The sequence below is a fragment of the Pseudochaenichthys georgianus genome, chromosome 19 (assembly GCF_902827115.2).
Source record: "Pseudochaenichthys georgianus chromosome 19, fPseGeo1.2, whole genome shotgun sequence".
Classification (NCBI taxonomy): domain Eukaryota; kingdom Metazoa; phylum Chordata; class Actinopteri; order Perciformes; family Channichthyidae; genus Pseudochaenichthys; species Pseudochaenichthys georgianus.
The window spans coordinates 7,370,844-7,390,653 of record NC_047521.1 but is presented as its reverse complement, the minus strand read 5'-3'; the positions used below and the strand labels follow the sequence as shown (position 1 = coordinate 7,390,653).

General features: G+C 44.6%; 1 protein-coding gene across 1 annotated transcript in view; it reads right to left on the bottom strand.

Moving 5' to 3' along the window:
• fmnl1b (formin-like 1b) overlaps positions 1-19,810 on the bottom strand; it is a 73,308-nt gene that overhangs the window by 12,169 nt on the left and 41,329 nt on the right. Inside the window, 10 exon segments of the mRNA XM_034106932.1 lie at positions 908-1,037; positions 1,181-1,261; positions 2,330-2,398; positions 3,062-3,296; positions 4,597-4,799; positions 5,145-5,269; positions 5,941-6,142; positions 6,145-6,197; positions 7,131-7,374; positions 8,354-8,455. Coding sequence (XP_033962823.1) covers positions 908-1,037; positions 1,181-1,261; positions 2,330-2,398; positions 3,062-3,296; positions 4,597-4,799; positions 5,145-5,269; positions 5,941-6,142; positions 6,145-6,197; positions 7,131-7,374; positions 8,354-8,455 — 1,444 coding nt within the window.

Genomic DNA, 19,810 nt, shown 5'->3' with positions numbered 1-19,810 from the left:
ATTTTGTTAAACTAATATGTTTAGGCTGTGGACCAACACTATACATTGACGGGGAAGGGGGTAGCAATAAAGATAACACCATTAAACAGTTACACAACATAACAGAAATAATATCGATAGCAGCGTCCCTAGCAACCACCTTGGTAACAATGAAAACGTCGCGATTTCCTGAAGTAATCTTCGTAATAACTAGCAAACTAAAGATCATGTACATCCACTGCACACATAATCTGAAATAACAACTCATATTTCTCGCATCAAATGACATCAAAACGCATTTTAATGGCCAAACTAACTTTAAAATAGGCATTTTACACCGAGAATAAAACGAAGTTCGGCCATGTTTTCTTTTTCTGCAGGGAGACATTTGAAGATCACGTGACATAGACGCCAGCCATCGGAATGAATGGTGAAAAAACGGGGGTTTGTCAAACAGAGCACATGGTGTAGTCCAAACGATAGCCGGGGATTCTGGGTAGTGTAGTGTCTTCTGCCATCCTTTACTCAGAACAAATATTTGTTTCACACACAATTTAAGCCAATCAATGTTGTGTAATTAACAAGGATAATCTGGTGTTTTGTAGTCGACGAGTAGTGCAGATATCACTGTAAAATCAATCGACAGTAAGAGGAATACTTACATCCAGGTGTACAATTCTCCGTTATCCAATGGGAATGGACGCTCACATTACCTTTAAGGGCAGCCGACACAAACGAATGCCGTGCTTCCATGAGCGTCAAATCCCGACGCAGATGGGAATACATTGCAATCAGTTGAAAGCTATTTGCGTCCCTTTATGAAGCTGAAGGAGCCTAGGAGCGTCACAATTGGACGCCACGGACACTGACCAAACGTCGCTATTGGACGCTTAGGGAGTGAGAGTGTGTTAGCCCCTGATGTACTCACCGAGTGCCGCCTTGTCCAGGAAGTGCAGCTCTGTGTAGAAGGACTGGAGCTGCGGGTACTTCTCCTGGATGATGCTGACGATGAAGTGCAACAACGTCTGCTTTCGGTCTGTGGATTTGGTGTCCAACAGCTTGGGGTAGAGAGCAAAAAACAATACATTTTGTTGTTCAAACCTACCTTACTATACTGTACGTATAGAAATTCTCAATTCTAGGTGACAAGCTGTTTGTAGTATTATAAGAAAATACAAGAGTATAACAGCCTTTTACTCACCAAATCTAAACTCTGCAGACGGAAGCCGTACGCTGCCTCGCGCTTGCTGCTGTTCATGTAGTTTCCAAACGCTAAGATGATCTAATTGTGGAATCAGAGAAGAAAGTGTTGCCAAAAAACTCAAAGTAATGAGTAGAAAGATGGTTTGTATCGGGCGCCTTTAAAGAGGCAAACAGTAAGACAGTTAAGTACTGTTGTTGTGTGAAGTGGGGAAACAACGTTTGTGAGAAAATAACCAAACCTCCAATATAAACATTATATTTATAATTAATAACTCTCCCCCCAAAACTACAAAAAACACAAAGGCAGCAAAAAAGGAGACTTTTACAAAAAGTGTTTCCTCTAAAGGTCTAGTGTGTTAGCTGTAGGGACATGTAGTGGTGAGGATGCACATTGTAGCCTATGTAATACCCCTCCGCTCACCCCTCCCGCAAGAAGACACAAAGATGAAAGGCCTTCTCTAGAGCCACAGTTTAGTTTGTCTATTCTGGGCCACCGTCAAAGAATGGTGCAACACATATTACGCAATAATAGCTTTCGATATAAGATACATTTCTGCAAGTGAATCCCCCTAAATCCTACACCTTTAAATCACCAGGTAAACATTCATAAAACCTAAGATGTCCTTCCGTCTCATCACTCAACAAACAAGTTATTTTCTCCTCATTGAAAACATTAAATGTAAGTGTTTTTGTATCTGGTAATGTTAAATGTACACACAAATAATCAGATACATTATTGTCTTATAATCTTTTATTTCAATATGGACTACCATCTAGCACTTTACTGCTCATTACTCGTAATATAGCATTTATATACAAAGTGTACTAATTTGATGTAAACTAAGGGTACGTATAATCATAACAAAGAAAGGGATTTAGAACTGAATGCAATTATCACGAAACAGTCTTATATCACCATCATATAGAGTTTCCTGGTGTAAGAGTTATTCGACTTCAAGCCTTTGCAGTTAACATCTATCTGTTAATCTGCTCTGCAAATGACCCCAAGGCTCACCTCAGCTTTATCTTAAGGTTAAGATTCATTTATTAATCCCTTAGGGGGAATTCAGTCACATAAACAAGTGCCAGGAATATAAAACATTAGTCGTACATCAACAATGAATAAACAAAACGGTTCAGTACTGACCTCAAGGATGTTCTTCAGCTTGCTGGAAGATTTGATCGACATGGAGGCCGCGATGATGGCGTTCAGTTGCTGCCACAAAGAGTTGAAATGGTTTGTCAGCCAAATAAAACAAAACAAATATTTAAGATGTAACAAATGACATCTCAAGGCTTCCGTACGTAAAGTTTCAGGTGCCAGGTTTCATTTACATTAAGCCTTGGTTGTTTTTAATTAATATGAAAATACGAAATCCTTTGCTAAAAGACACCTTTTATTTTAAGTTATATTTTAGTTGTTGTAGTTTACTTTCATTTAGTTCACCAAAATTATAGTAAATTAAATTATTATATAAAAACTACTTTTAGATTGTTTTTGTATTCTCTAGTTGCTGTGTATTTGTGAAACGTGTATAGTGTATTGTTTTATATGTATCTATGTTTTCTGCATGCATTTCCTTGTTTTATTATTTCTGCTTGATTTAAAAAGAAAATGTGTGTGACGAGTGACGACCTAGAAGACAAACAAGATATTTTCAGTATGGAGGAAAATGGGTATGCAAAAATAATTATGGAAGAGAAATGAGACCCTAGTAATGGGAACTATACATTCTCTGGTAAAACAGTGTTTTATCACGCCATTATTTGCTGGTTGAGATACACATTTGTTCTGTGTTGTATCTGAAAGACTGGATGCCTCCTACCTTATAATCTGAATGACGGGTGAGGTCAGTGAACATGCCTCTGGTTTACTCACCGGCTGAATCAGCTGCACGCTCTCGGGGAAGTTTCCCATGAAGGTGAGAGTGCTGATGCGCTGGGAGAGCCGCGGGATCTTGCTGAAGCGCACCATGAAGCGGTCCTCCTCGCTGAGCTCGTCCAGGGGCCTGCCCTCACACTCGTAGTTGTGGATGAGCTTCATTTCGTACTCTGTGGGGATGAAACGCTCCAGGAGCTCCAGGAAGTCCAGGCTCAGAGCTCTCTGGTTGTACCTGTGGGGACGCATGGTATAATGACACCATTTCAGAGTCCAATATTATCCAGTGCAATAGAGGATGTCTCAGACCCTGATTATTTAGAGGTATTGTGAAGGAAATATTGAATGAGATCTGTGCATGGAAGACTTTTAGTGATTTCTCTCTTTGTCTCCTTCAAGTCATTTCTCAGGAAGACACAGGTCTTTGCCTTTCCTGTGGGGGGAGGGGTATAGGCACATGAGAAGTTGCCATACAAACAGTTTTGTTCCAGGGTCTGGTATTGATGATTACCAGAGGCGGGAAAATAGGCCACACCTTATGGATATACAGACCATGTATTTTGTCTTATGTCTTCAGAGATTGCAAGGTTGCTCACATGAAAGTGTGACTATAGCCGCATTCACACTGCGGTACTTTTCCCACAAAGGTTCATGCGAACTTAGTTCATGATCGCGTTCACACCAAAAAGAGCCGGTACTAAAAGTAGTTCATGCGAACCTTTTTACCCTTTTTACCCTTTTACCCCCTCGAAAGTCCCTGCTAGAAAGCTGCTAGAAAGCAGGGACTTTCGAGCGGCTCTTTTTTGAGGAAAGAGCTATATTCCTGATTGGCTGGGCGAATTGCAAACCACGCCCCGTAAAACTCCCAAAAAGTTTTGTGAAGCCGCCATTTTATTATCCTCGCATTAGCATTATTAGCATTATTAGCATTAGCCCAGCGCAGAAACGCAGAGAGACTAACTTATGGCAACACAAAATAAAACATGGGAGCGGTGGAGCGGTGGAGATGAGGAGTTGTCGGCGTTCTGGCGATTTACTCGGAAGGCTAAAGAGAACTAAAGAGTTCGCATGAACTAAGTTCTCATGAACCTTTGTGGGAAAAGTTCCGCAGTGTGAACGCGGCTTATGCTGTGTAATCTCTCCCAGCCGTTGGATCTCTCAATAAATCCCAGTGTTTGACATTCAGAATTCCTGCTCCTCCCGTGTCTCTCTGAGTCCTGATTTCCATTGCAACAGAAGTTTCCCTTACATGTATAATAAAGGTATGTTACATTCCTGTCTAAATCGTGGGAGTCTAAAAGTGAGTAGTGTACCAAAATTATCCCACATGTTTCAACACTTTTTAAACCTTTTAGACCTTCACTCCAAACAATCAGAAAACGATCAGATAAACAAACGGAGGTTTCGGAAAAACAATAAAAAAAAGCTAAGCTAACATTAGTGGCCCCTGCAACATCCATACCAATGACTTTTGACGTCAACCTGCTTATTTGATGTTTTTTCAAAAGGTCAAGGATAATGATACCGCTACATACGTCTCGATTGCACAGCAGATATCGGAGACAGCCATCCCTTCCTTGCGCAGGGTGATAGCCAGGTTCTTGGCCCTGTTGGGCTCCATTAGAGAAACCTTACTGGGGGTCTTGTGGGCCAGCTTCATCTTGATGGTCCCCATCTCCAGAGGGCTGGACTGGGCCTTCGTCTTGAACTGCTCCTCAAAACACGCCATGTTCAGCTCCTGGGAAAGATAATGTTGGAACAATATCAAACAAATAATTCTTCTTAGATTGTTTTTTATATTTTGCCGTTTTTAGGCAGGAAAACAGCCAGATGGACCGGAGCAATTGTTTGTTTCAAAATGCTTTATTTGTTAATTAACAAAAAGGGTTAGGGTCCTCCACAGCAGGGACTGAGCCCTAGTAGTTGGTAGCAGCTCTACCAATCGAGCTATGTAGTGGCCCCCAAAAATATACTCTTAATACAAATAAAACAAATATATAAACATTTAAAGAATGACCTGCTGTATACTTAATGAAGAATGTTAGTATGTACAGTATGTTGTGTATACATGGCGATGTCTGACCTCTAAGACGTGCTCGTCGTCCAGCTCGTTGAAGATGGTTCCTGCCACCTGGCTGGATTTCAGGGCCTGCCAGTTCAGCAGAGGCATGCGGTATTTGGTTTGAATCGGCTTCTTCTTTTTACAACCTAGAACAAAGAATAACAAATCAAATAAAAATCATATTTAGAGGTCTACAGTTATGGAATCAGTGATACAGCTAGGATTAAAGAAACATCTGATTTAATCTTGAACCTTAAAGCAAGATGCTTCTGGTGGGTGTACATATCTACTTATTCTACATTCACGTTGTCCTCTTCGCTTCTTTCCTACAGGCTTGTGTGTTTTCATACACAGATTCCTTTTGATCTACGTTGTTTAGTTTGAAATTAGTAATCATTTCATTTTGATTTGTTTACAAGGGGAGGATTGTGAATGAGCGTGTCAGGCTTCCTTCCTCTCCTTAACTGCACCCCCCCCCCCTATTGTATGCTGTATGTTGTTTATGGAATAAACTGTATGCAAAAAATATATTTTGGAATTGACTTTCTCCTATTATTTTTCTTTCTAAAATATATTTTTTAATAATTGTAACCTCTTCCAGGAACTAAATCGTATTTAAATCAAACTAAAGCGTTTGGGAATCATTCTTCAGGATGGCTAATGTTCCTTTATTTGGGAGAAAGAAATAAGCCTAAAGCTGTTTTCACTCGTGGTCAGAAATTAGGTCACATTTAAATAAATAAGTCTTTAATCATTTGCTCTGAAGTAGTCATGCTCAGTCTTCTTTAAGAACCCCTCTCCTTCATTGTGGACTTACCTGAGCTCCCATCGGTCAGAGACAGCTGGGTCGTACCACCTCCAGGAGGCAGCAGGGGGAGTGAGGGTACTGGAGGAGGAGGAGGAGGAGGAGGAGGAGGAGGAGGAGGAGGAGGAGGAGGAGGAGTTACAGTTAAGCCTGGAGGTGGAGGAGTAGGAACTGCAGCCTGCAGAGCATCCTCAGAGGGGGGGGGGCTGAGGGTCTGAGGAGGGGGGGGGAGGCTGAGGGGTCTTCACCTGAGTCTGCTTCTTCTTTAGCTGTCAGGGGAACAAAGTGGAGTCTTAATACCTCAACATAACGCACACTTAATTTTTCTTTAAGCGTCCTTTAAAGAAAAACCTTATTTGGTACAAACTAAGAGAAAAACAGAGACACTTTTTTTTCATCTAAACTCACACTAGCTCGACAATTCATCGTCCTTTGAAATACTCAGTTGTACTGTTGATTCGTGCTTATTAACTGTTATGTCCAGGGAACTGAACTTCTGGAGCTTTCCACTCAAGTTGAGTTCCAACGTCTCTGCCTTCAATGCCAACCCCCAGGGGAAGGTTCATTTGATGTCCAATCACGTCTTTGCATTGACTTTATATGCAATCGATCGCCTACATTAGAGAAGACGCCACCTGGGCATGAATTACATTCTGTTGTGATGGCTGAACAACTAGACACAAGATGAGTATAAACTAAATGGGGCCCTTTCATCACAGCTTTCCATTCATTTCATATATTCATGTAATACTAATCGATCATTGTCACAAAATGTTGTCGAAGCAGCAAGATGAAGGTGATCAACAATGTGAATAACTTGTGGGCCTTGATCAAGGCACGCTCAGTTGATGACATTAGTGACAGTCTTTCTTTAGGATAAATCTGGCCTGCAAATAGGTCATTTTTTCTCCAACAATTTGTCCACATTTTCCAAAGCATGAAATCAGATCATCAAAATGAACAGCGGCAACCAAATATGTTTTCCTGACCCTCAAATAAAACTTGATGAAGGACAGACAGGTTTAAAATAAGTGACTTGATCTGTATGTTCTTGTCTCATCTGCAAGGAGAAAAACACAAACTTAAATATTATTCATCTTAAAATATTTGAGTAGTATTGTTTGATCGAACAAGCTGCCCAGGGGCCCTGAAGAAATGACAGTAGATGTTTCTAATTCACAATGTCAGCCTGCAGCTCTGACCTTTCTGAATCACGTGCTGGATGACGGGGACCACCTGGACGTCCAGCTGTCCAGAGGAGGACCGCTTCATTTGGACCCGCCCCTGCTCCACCAGAGCCTGAACTTTGACCTCCAGCTCCCTCAGGGCCTGGGTGGAGAGATCCTTGTCTCGCTCTATCTCTCTTTCCCTCTCACGTTCTATTTCTCTCTCTCGCTCTCGCTGCTGCAGGACGATCACCTGGGAGCAGGACTCACGCAGACCCTCCTACAGAACACAGTGCAATACACACTATGTATAAGGACACTGTGTACAGTATAAGAACGATACACTCACAAGGGGCCTAGAGTATCAAATACTAGCAATAACCATCACCAGCATTATATATTGCTGATATAATATCTGATGTGTTATGGCGTGTGAATAACACAAAACTACAACTGCATATATTATAACTCGGGCTTTGTCGTTGTACATCTGGATATTAATATTGTAATATATTGTTTTGTCCTAGTGCTTTACTGAACTGCAGATGAATATTTTGGGCCCTGCTAAATACATTTTTTCTTTAACAACAAACTCTAGCATTTCAAAAGAATATTAACTTTAAGTATAAAACATAGATTAAATGGAAGTACAGGTTTTTTGTCTACAGGTATTTCTTTAAAAGTATGCATTGGCCGCACCAACCCTCGTAAATGAGGTAATTAAACAAAATATGGGGCAAAATAGTTATGAATAAAACTAAATACATTTACTCTAGTACTGCACTTAATTATAACTTTATGGTATTTTCATTTCATGCTATTTATACATTTACTTCACGTCATTTTAGGGCAAATACATTTTATCTATCAGCTCCAAGAGTGAAATGATGAGCCCATTGCAAATTACATACATTTGACTTGTAACAGAACATGTTTGTAGTACTAATACTTTTACTTAATAGATAGATCTTAGTACTTCTTTCACTACTGATCATCAACAACTATGCAAGTATGCAAGGTCAAAACTGAACCACAAAGTCAGGCAGAAGAGATTCTTTGGGTGCTTTTCTGAAAGCTTGCTTTCTCCTCCAAGTATGTTGGCCAAACTAGTTTTGCTTTGTCTAAATATTTAAGCTATTTTTATGAATCAATGTTCCAAGACTTTGAAATTACTTCGCTGCACAGAATATCATGAAAATAAAACACAAGTTATACTTTATTTAAGAAAAACATATAAAAAATAGAATGGTGTACTGTACCTTTAAGAGCTCCACTTCTTTCGTGGTCTGAATGAGCTTCTTCTCCTTTTCTGACATTTTCTCCATCGCCTCCCTCTCACTCTCCTCAAGCCTGGAGCTCAACTGTGAACATTTCATTTATACATTATGATTATCTTCCTACATGCTACATACAAGAAAATCTGTTTACCATAAATTCATTTTGCTCTCAATGTGCACCAGGTTGATGCATTTAACTTCAATATTTAAAAAAACAAATCTTCCCGGGGGAGCATGCCCCCGGACCCCCCTAGAGGAGGTGAGGACCCCCCCCCCACTTATAAAATAGCACTTTACCTCTGCTTACACCTATATGCCCTTTTATATGCTGTGAGCTGATTATTGAGCCTTCATTGTAAGAGTCGCGGGTACACTGTATGTGCGTATTCCACTGTAGCGCCCGGTACATTAATGGGAAACTATAGGTTACTTACGTAACCCCAGTTCTAAGAGTAACATGAAGTGAATGAGAACCCTAGTTTGTACATGTGCAATACATTTGTAACACTGTACACATGAATGTTTCCTTTTTCGGTTCACCAAAAAAAAAAATCTCACTCCAAGCTGAACTCAAATGTTGGCAGCCCTGAAGGCTATGTGTATTTTTTTTGTCATTAACCTTTTTCGGACCACTTGTTTATTTATTTTGGTGACGATCCGACCTCCATGCTGCTACTCTGGTTCAAACTGCATCCACCAAACAATATTGTAACAGACTGGTTATAATGTTGATGTGTTTGTTGTTCAGAGTTTGTTTGCATTTTACAGAGTGTCAGTGAACGTGCCACTGTTTTGATGGACGGTTCTTGTGACCTGTAGCTGTGGGTTTGGGTGGGAGAGTGTTGTCTGGTTGGTTGGGGCTGGAAGAGGGAGGTTCCTGGGGGGAGGGACGCGGGAAGCTAGGAGAGAGCTAGCGGGAGACGTGACGGAGTGTGAGAATACGACAGGGTTAGTGGATTGTTTTGGCGTGGTTATGGCCAACAGTAACCTGTGATCTGTACAATAAACTCCCGGATAAAGGACAAACTAAGCCTCCCTGTGTTCCTGTAGCGAGACGCTACATTTGGTGTCAGAAGTAAAAGTTCAACTCGGATTAACGGCAGCTAACTAGCGGCGTGCTACAGGGGTTGCTGCCATACAGCCTACAGTTTCCATCTCGGTGAGAACATGTCGCTGTTGGACTACTCTAAAATTAAACGGGAGGAGGAAGCTGACGAGCGGCAACACTTCGGCGCTGCTGAGGGTCTGGGAACGGACAGCCACAGAGAGCGGGTGAGAGAAATTACCATGAGAATGGCCGCTGAGGCTGGCTTCGACCTCTCTGGCTACTCCCCCGATAGAGACGCCACACGCGGGAAAACAGAGACAAAGAGGGCAGGCATGAGTCAACACAATGAGCAGCACAGAGAAGCCCTCCCCTCATCTATGAAAACCCCCAGGTATGATGGCAAAGCTAACTGGGAAGCATTCCAGGCACAATTTGAATTGCTAGCCAAGGCTGGCAGGTGGTCTGCTGAAGAAAAGGCCCTCCAGCTCGCAATGTGCCTTACTGGGGATGCTTTAACCAGCCTGCTGCTACTTAACCCTGATGATAGGAGTGACTATGATGCTTTGGTGGGAGCTTAAAAGAGGTGCTTTGGACTATGCCTGCTCCGCTCTGAACTGTGTAGCCGCAAGCTTCGGCCTGGGGAGCCGCTGAGGGAGCTCGCCAACGACATTGAGGGGCTGGTTCACCGCACCTATGCTCACATGCCTCCTGTTATCTAGAGTGAGGACTACTTCCTCCAGGGCCTACTACCAGCCGACCTGCGTACACAGACTTTGCTCGCCCACCCCAAGTCTCTACAGGAGGCTTTGGAGCTAGCCACAGAGAGAGAGATGCTATGTACTGCTTCATGGAGTGCGGATGACCACACACCGAAGGTGAGCGCCGCATGTGGTATTGAGCTGAATACAGCAGAGCCGGCCTGGGTGGAAAAATTGACACAGCTTGTGCGTGCCACCACGCTGAGAGAGGAGCAGTCTCCGAGACCCCGTCAGAGGATCTGCTGGGGGTGTGGACAGCCTGGCCATCTGGTTAGAGATTGCCCTCGCAGCACAGCTAACCAGGGAAATGGGGCCGGGTCTGCATAACCGGGACAATGCGGACCCCTGATGATGTGTCCCGTCCCTCTTCAAATGAGGAAACGTCGCAACGCATTAACCAAGCAGAAGTGTTACAACCAACCGAAGAGGCTGGCGGCCAGCCTGAGCGAATCATCAGGCTGGGCTGAACCTGGGTCGAGGACTGCTGGTATGCCCCAGTGACTATTGCGGGAACAGACTGTTTTGCGCTGCTCGACACAGGTTCTTCAGCAACCCTGGTGAAGCCTGAAACGGTGAGAAATAAAACAACTATTTGCCCCACCATAGTGAAATTACAGACAGTTACCGGGGAACGATCTCCGATGGTGGGAGAGACAATTGTGACAATGGGGATGGGAAAGAAGTCTGTTCGCTGCCCAGTGTGGGTCGCAAACCTGGAAGATTGCATCCTGGGGCTGGATGTTCTTGGGACATTAGACTGTGTCATTGATACAAAGAGGGGTACACTCACTTTTCCAGATGGACAGGTTGTTCAGATGTGTAGGCGGCCACACCAGACAGGCTGTCGTGTGACCCACACCATGATAACACAGACAACCGATACAGTGACCGACGCCGTTGCTTGTTGCGACCCCCAGATGACGGCACCTGCACAAACCCCCACCCTGCCGACCCTGGACCCTTGCCTTCACCCAGTCATTGCTGCAGAGAGTTTCAGCAGTGACAGACGTCTGGCAGAGAAACTCTGATGGACTAACTCCCAATGAGCAGAACCTGCTGCTGCAGCTCTTGCTGGAATTCAAAGACTGTTTTTCACTGTCTGAGGCCGATGTTGGCCGGACAGATCTCATCAAACACAACATCGACACTGGAGATGCACAGCCCATTAGAATGAGACCACGACGCCTCCCTCTGGCCAGACAAGCTGCAGCAGATAAAGCACTGGGGGAGATGCAACGGGCTGGACTCATCGAACCCTCCAACAGCCCCTGGGCCGCTCCAGTAGTCATGGTTCCCAAGACAAAGAAGGAGGACTTTCGGTTCTGCGTAGACTTCAGACCACTCAATAAAGTGACCAAGAAGGACCTATACCCCCTTCCTCGCATCGATGAGGCACTCGATACAGTGGCAACGTCTTCCTGGTTCTCCTCCCTGGACCTGCGCAGCGGATATTGGCAGGTCCCCCTTGCCCCTGAGGCCAGACAGAAAACAGCCTTCATCACCAACGGGGGTTTATGGCAGTTTTCTCCCATTCTCCCAGTTTTCTCCCATTCGGCCTCTGTAATGCCCTGAAAGGCTCATGGACCAGGTGCTGGCAGACATCCTCCGCCATGAGTGTGTTGTTTACCTGGCCGACATCTTTGTCCATGGGAAATCCTTCGAATAAGCTCTCGGGGCCCTCAAACGTGTGCTGGTGAGAGTGGCTGGAGCAGGACTGAAATTGCACCCACAGAAGTGCTGTTTCGTGAAGCGTGAGGTGACCATGGGAGAGAAGGTGCAGGCTGTGAAGGACTGGCCCACCCCCAGCTCTGTGCAGAACCTGAAGAGCTTCCTGGGCCAGTCCCCCTACTACAGTAGGTTTGTGAAAGGGTTCTCCTGCATAGCTGCGCCGCTGTTCCACCTGTTACAGAAAGGAGAGGTGTTTTCATGGACATGGAATGTCAGGCAACATTTTCTTTACTACAGGAAGCCCTAGTGGAGGCACCGATCCTCTTCCCCCCCTGACCCCACAATTCCCTTCATCCTCGACACCGATGCCAGCAACAGTGGAGCAGGAGCCATGCTGGCCCAGGTGACACCAGAAGGAGAGAGAGTAGTGGCCGATTATAGCAGAACATTTAACAAAGCTGAACGCTGCTACTGTCTCACCACACAGGAACTGCTTGCTGTGGTCAGCGCCATCGGGCACTTCAAGTACTACCTAAGGGGCCTCCACTTCACAGTCCGGACTGATCGCTCTGCCTTACAGTGGCTCATGTCCATCAAAGAACCAGAAGGCCAGCTGGCACGCTGGATTGAAGAGTTACAAGCATATGACGTCACCATCATTCACAGACCTGGCGTGCAGCACGGCAACGCTGATGCACTCTTCCGCCGCCCCTGCTACAGTGATGACTGCCGCTACTGCGTGAAGAGAGAGATACAGGAGAGGGAATGTCTACAGGCTGAGGTGATACGTATGTGCAGCGGTGGGACCAGTCGGGACATCAACTGACCATGGACTTTTAGCCGTAGATGCTGCCGAATGGAGGAAGAATCAGGAGGGGGATGTCGACATCAGGCCGGTAACAGCTTGGGTGGCTGCACAATACAAACCCCGGTGGGAACAGTTTTCTTGTGCCACTAAAGGGCTATGGTCAATGTTTGAAGCCCTGCGCCTGTGTGATGGAGTGCTGCAGAGGGGGTGGAAGGAACCGGCTGCAGGAGTGACACGGTGGCAGGTGGTGGTGCTGAGGATCCTGCGGGAGACGGTACTTTGGTCAGTGCATGGAACTCCAGGATCTGGTCACTTTGGGGTCTCTAAGACTCTCCAAGACTCTCCGCCGCCTGCGACAGAGATGTAGATGTGGAAGATTACTGTCGCCGCTGCGACAGCTGCACTGCACGTAAGGGCCCTACCGACAGATCTCATGCCCAGCTCCAGCAGTTTCCGGTAGGGTGCACAATGGAGAGGATTGGGATCGACGTTCTTGGGCCGTTTCCCCGCACAGAGAAAGGGAACTGCTACATCCTCACAGCCATGGACTACTTCACTAAGTGTCCTGAGGCATACAGCCTACCAGATCAAGAGGCAGAGACTATTGTGGACGCTTTGGTGGAGGGAATGTTTAGAAGGTTCGGGGCGCCTGAAGTCATACACACAGACCAGGGCCGGAACTTTGAGTCCCGAGTGTTTAAGGCTATGCGCGAAAAACTGGGATCCCATAAGACCCGCACCACACCCCTTCACCCACAGAGTGATGGCCTCGTAGAAAGGTTCAACCGCACACTGGCTCAACAGCTTGCCATAGTGACGGCAAAACACCAAAGAAACTGGGACGCCCATGTCCCCCTCGTGCTGATGGCGTACCGGTCTGCGACCCAATATTCCACTTCCTGCTCCCCTGCCCTCCTCATGTTAAGAAGGGAGATGCGCACACCGGGCGAGATGATGATGGGCTTGCCCCCCGACGCTCCTGTGGACCCCCCAGGGTTCGAATATGCCAGGAAACTCCAGGAACGGTTGCAGTCTGCTCACGACTTTGCCAGGCGCCAGCTATAGAGTGCAGGGGCGAGGCAGAAGAGGAACTACGACGTGCATGCTAGAGGACAGCATTTCAGTGCAAGCGAGTTGGTCTGGGTGTATAACCCACAGAGGAAGAAGGGCAGATGCCCAAAGCTGGACAGCAACTGGGAAGGGCCCTGCAGGATTCTGGAGAGACTGAGTGAGGTCGTCTACAGGGTCCAACTGCAGCGGAGAGGGAGAATAGTTGCTCTTCACCGGGACAGGTTGGCACCCTATCGGGGTACAGCGACACACTTTCTTTCTTCTTCCCAACCCCCCTCTCACGACCCGGGGACCTTGCCTGGTTCCCCACAACCTGGACTTTTTTCCCCTTGCCCTACTCTGGGCCCCACGGTGGGCCTGTCTCCCCCTGCCGCAGACCAGGCACGGCCGCAGAGAAATCGCAGACCCCCTAACCACCTGAGAGACTATGTTTATTCCCTCGAGGACGAGGGACTTTGAGGAGGGGGGAAAGTGTAACGGACTGGTTATAATGTTGATGTTTGATATGATGCTGTCACTGAGGAACTGCACACGGCTAAAGCAGCATCCCTCTCCTCTGTCATCATCCTGTTGGACCTGTCTGCTGCATTTGACACGGTGAACCATCAGATCCTCCTTCACACTCTCCAAGAACTTGGAGTTTCAGGCTCTGCACTTTCCCTCCTCACCTCATACCTCAAAGACCGTACCTACAGGGTAACTTGGAGAGGGTCCGAGTCCGACCCTTGTCAATTAACTACAGGGGTCCCTCAGGGCTCTGTTCTTGGTCCCCTCCTCTTCTCCCTGTACAAAAACTCGCTCGGATCAGTCATTAGCCCGCATGGTTTTTCATACCACTGCTACGCTGACGACACCCAATGAATTCTGTCCTTTCCCCGCTCAGAGACCCAGGTCGTCGCACGCATCTCTGCTTGTCTAGCTGACATCTCTCAGTGGATGTCTGCTCATCACCTCAAGCTCAACCTTGACAAGACTGAACTGCTTTTCCTTCCAGGACCCCAACTGGCTATCATCCATTCTACCCTGTATAGCGAATGTGTTAGAAAAGTTAGTTTGCAAACAGCTAACATGGTTTCTGAAGGCTTACAACATTCTATCTGACATGCAGTCTGGGTTCCGTGCAGGTCATGGGTGTGAGACGTTGACTCTTAAAGTCTTAAATTATATCATCAATGCCCTTGACTCCAGACAATACCGTGCTGCCATTTTCATCGATCTTGCCAAAGCCTTCGACACTGTAGATCACCAACTTCTTCTGAGAAAGCTTAGATGCATTGTAGGGCTGAACGATATACCGTGTCATTGCGTTAACCGCGATATGCGCATGCGCGATATTCACACCGCAGGGACGTGCGGTTTTATTCATTTTTTTTTAAAAATGCTAACGCACTTTAGCATAGAATTCAAAATAAAGATACCCTTATTATTTATCGAAACTGCACATACAATATATCCGATTAAAACTGAGACTCCACAGATTATAGTATCTAAGCGATCCGATCTCGCGACAGGGGAAGCAAACACAGACATCACAACACGTACCTTTTACGGAGCTTTTACGGGAGATCGTCTCACCGTAGCTGTCAATCTGATCAAAAGACATGTTCAATGGCATTAAAACGAGAAAAAACACGGCTGAATCGGTTGATCCATAGGTTAATAATGTATCTGTGGCTTTGAAGCAATTGTTTATAATCCATAATTCCATTTTTATGTAAAAATCGGAGCACAAAAGTTAGCTGCTAATGGTAGCCACCAGAGTGGCATTATTTGTTAATGTGTGACCGGAAGCAGCAGCCACTCTGGTGGCTACCATTAGCAGCTAACTTTTGCTTTTTACATAAAAATGGAATTATGGATTATAAATGAAATAATTGTTTTATACAGAGACGTTAAAAACCTATGGATTAACCGATTCAGCCGCGTTTTTTCTCGTTTTAATGCCATTGAACACATCTTTTGATCAGATTGACAGCTACAGTGAGACGATCTCCCCTAGAAGCTCCGTAAAGGTACGTGTTGTGATGTCTGTGTTTGCTTCCCCTGTCCCCTGTCCCCTGTTCCCCTGTCGCGAGTTCGGATGACTCAGTGATGATACTTGTGACGAAGGTGGCTTCGTCACTATGGACTGAAGGCTTCAGGCCGGGTGATAGGGCACTTTGTTGGCGTGATTGCACAGTATATGTTGTCTGTGGCTGATGATTGTGTGCACCTAGTGTCCTGTGTTGTCTCCTCCCCCCTCACCTGTGTCTTGTTGTGATGATTGGAGTGTGGGTATTTAGGCTCTGTTGCCCTGTCTGTTGAGGGCTGGGTGTGTGTGTGAGATCCTTGTGGCTGCATGATGTGGACAAAGAGAACAGCAGGATTGAGACTGTGAACTTTGTGCCCGTGTTTTTAATAAATGCCCACGCCGGGTTATATTTTTGGATGTTCTGCCTCTGCCTCCTTTCTTGGTCTGGGCCGCTCAACGGTCAGCTTCACAATACTATATACCTAAATAATCTGTGGAACCTCAGCTTTAATCAGATATCTTGTATGTGCAGCTACGATAAATAATAAGGGTACTTTTATCTTGAGTTCTGTGCCAAAGTCCGTTTTTCGCTCAGGGGTCATTTAGATGCTTCTTATGAGACTTGTGTTTTGTTTTGGTAAAAATGGTTTGTATCGTCAGTTAGCTGAGATTATTTCCGTTAATCTGGTATAACACATTAATAGGTTCTTAAATATTAAGATCCCCTGAGACACAGTGTCGTGAAAAAAAAAGTAAAGTACCCGCCGGGACTTAACAGGTTAAAAAAAAACGCAATATATATCGCAGGGGGGGGGGGGAAACCGCAATGTCAGTTTTTTTCAATATCGTGCAGCCCTAATGCATTGGTGTTACTAACCAATCGATAGCCTGGTTTGAAAGCTACCTGTCCATGCGCACCCAGTGTGTAAAATCTGACAATCTGATGACACAGCCCCTATCCATCTCTAAGGGAGTACCACAAGGCTCTATCCTAGCACCCATCCTATTCTCAATATATATAAATGACATGGAGAAATCAGTGGGCAACTCCTCTATCCACCTATATGCTGATGACACAATTCTGTACACTGCTGGCCCTTCCCCAGATACCGTCTTAAAAACTCTTCAGGATAGTTTTCAAATCTCTCTGCCCTTGGCCTGGTCCTGAACACCACTAAAACCAAGATCATGTGGCTTGGCCACAGTGGTGCCTCCCAAACTGGCACTATTGTGTGACCGCCGATGGCCGGGACCTCGAAATAGTTAAATCTTATAAATACCTAGGATTTTGGATTGACAGTAATCTGTCATTCTCAGAACATCTCTCCAAAATTCAGACCAAGGTTAAAGCTAGACTCAGCTTTCTATATAGGAATCGCTCCTCATTCAATTAATCTGCTAAACTCTCTCTGGTCCAGATGACTCTGTTCGACTACGGTGATACCATCTACCCCTCGGCGTGTAAAGGCGCTCTCGGACATTTAGACGTTCTGTATCACTCCGCCATCCGCTTCGCCACCAATGCCCCCTACAGGACACATCACTGTGATCTGTACTCTCTGGCAAACTGGCCCTCTCTTGAGACCAGGCGCAACATCCACTGGCTGATGTGTTTATAAAACACTCCTAGGCCTCACTCCCTTCTACCTCACACAATTACTGCAACTCCGCCCACCCCTGACGCACAACGCACGCTCAGCTACAAACATCCTACTAAAGATCCCCAAAGCCCATACATCCTTTGGCCGCTCCGCCTTTGAGTGTGCAGCAGCTGATAGCTAGAATATCATACAAAAAACCTTGAAGATGGAGACCGTTATCTCCCCCTGCACCTTCAGGGACACTATTACAAACCCCCCTCATTGAAAATAAGAATTTGTTCTTAATTGATTTTCCTGGCTAAATAAAGGTTCTACTACTACTACTACTACTACTACTACTACCAAATGTGTGTTTCCGTGATAGCATTCTAAATGAGGATGAAAAATTAAAGAAAATAAAACTAAGTTTAATATTTCAAAATGAGTGACCCATCTGTAAGTAGACAAGTAGATCTGTAAGGCATCCTATATAACCTGGCTGAGCCTAAAACAATCAGCCAAATAACTAGCTGCACCTTTACCAGCTTTGAGAATACTTTAATGATCAATCATTATAAAACATATCATATATATATTATTCTGAAATGGACCAATCTGCACAATGGGTACTGTCGCTACTTTAACTATATTTTGATGATAACACCTTTCTACTTTTACTTGAGGAACATTTTTGATTGTTTCCCTACACTCTGGTACTTCTACTTTTACTCAAGTACAATATCTGAGTACTTATTCCACCTCTGGTAGCGTATTAGCCTGAATTGTAGCCACAAAATCACGCAGAGCTGCATACAAATAGACTCACAATGGTAACAAGTGGAAAATAATATTTACAAATGTGTACAATGATTTGTAGGTCATTTTGACTACTCAAGACACCTGTCTTATACATCTTCAAAGGAAGACTGTATTTATTCTACAGTTACATGGGATTAAAGCAAAATGTAGTTTTACTTGTACAATACTTCAAGATTGTATATAAAAGCCTGTTTCTAAAAGTATTAACCATAGCGATGCGGTCAAATCCTCAGTTTATAATTTATAACAACATACTAACAAGCTAAGGTCTAATTACGCAACCAAGTCTCACGGCATTTCGTGTTATAGTCACGAAATACATTTAATCTATTGATTTGTGTTCACCAACACGATTTTCCCCTTTTTTTCATGACACACAGAACGATTTTAAAAGCAATGTATTTCTATTGGTAGTATGTTTCGTGCCTGCGTCTTTTTGTCCGGTCGGGTCTTGGAAGACTGTGTGGTTCATAAAAACATGTTCTTACCTTTTATATACACAGTCTATGGTTCTTACTCAATATCAACCCACGATTATTGATTTTATTTTAAATCGTATAATGTCTGGCTTTTCTTTGCCGTCCGTGAGGAAAAGAAATGGGGCTCAGAGCCTCAGAATACTGAAATCTGTGTATATTGTTTTCCTTCTTATTTGTGACCCGCTCTATCGGAAGTCGCAACGGCTCATTTAGAAAAAATAAACGTGGATTTGTGTAAAAAAAATTGTTTTCAGGGTTCGGGTGTTTTGTTTGATTTTAAATAAACAAAGTCTTGGCTTTCAGAATATGAAATTGCTATTGCCAAAATCTCATGATAAATACATTTTTGAAGCTTGTAAAGGGAAGAAGACAGGCACCTCTCAATTCGCACCCTGCTCTTCCGCAGCGCCGCTCCCCCTCCCTCCGCTGAAATTATGAAGTAAGGGCGTATAGTAATCATAGATAAGACGGCAGGGTCCGTGACAGTTTGTTTTCATCTGTTTTCAAATAAACAAAGTCTTGGCCTTCAGAATATTAAATTTGTTTCAGCAAATTCAGATGATAAATACAACTTTGAAGCTTGTAACGGCCTAATTACAAGCGGAGAACGGAGTAACTTAACGTCACAGCAGGCATAACAACAGCCGGTGTTTCTTATGAGTGTTTCCCCGGGAAAAAAACACAATACACACAAACACACACACACACACACACACACACACACACACACACACTCGCGAGCTTCCCCCAGACAAGTAATACAAACGAAAATGTGTCTTCGGGTCAATGTGACTGATTTCGATAGAGCGAGTCACATTTGGTTTAGGCACGAAACATACAGTAGAAATACATTGCTTTTAAAATCGTTCTGTGTCGAATCAATAGATTATATTTCGTGACTATAACACGAAATGCCGTGAGACTGGGTTGAATTACAACAGTGAGTGCTTCATCCTCTGAACACCACAGGATGGCGACTGTAACGTACATATTAACATAGGTGTGCTCCTCTGAAAGGATTTTCCCCTACAATTATTATTATTATCCCTCATCGAGTTCGCTATTCAGCTCGCTAACATTAGCTTAAACAAACGTAACATTCAACGTTAGCCTAATCTAAAATGCTCTAATACGGCGTACCTTTCATGTGGCTCGTCAGCGCAGACTCTCCCATCGTGAACAACTGAAATTATTTTT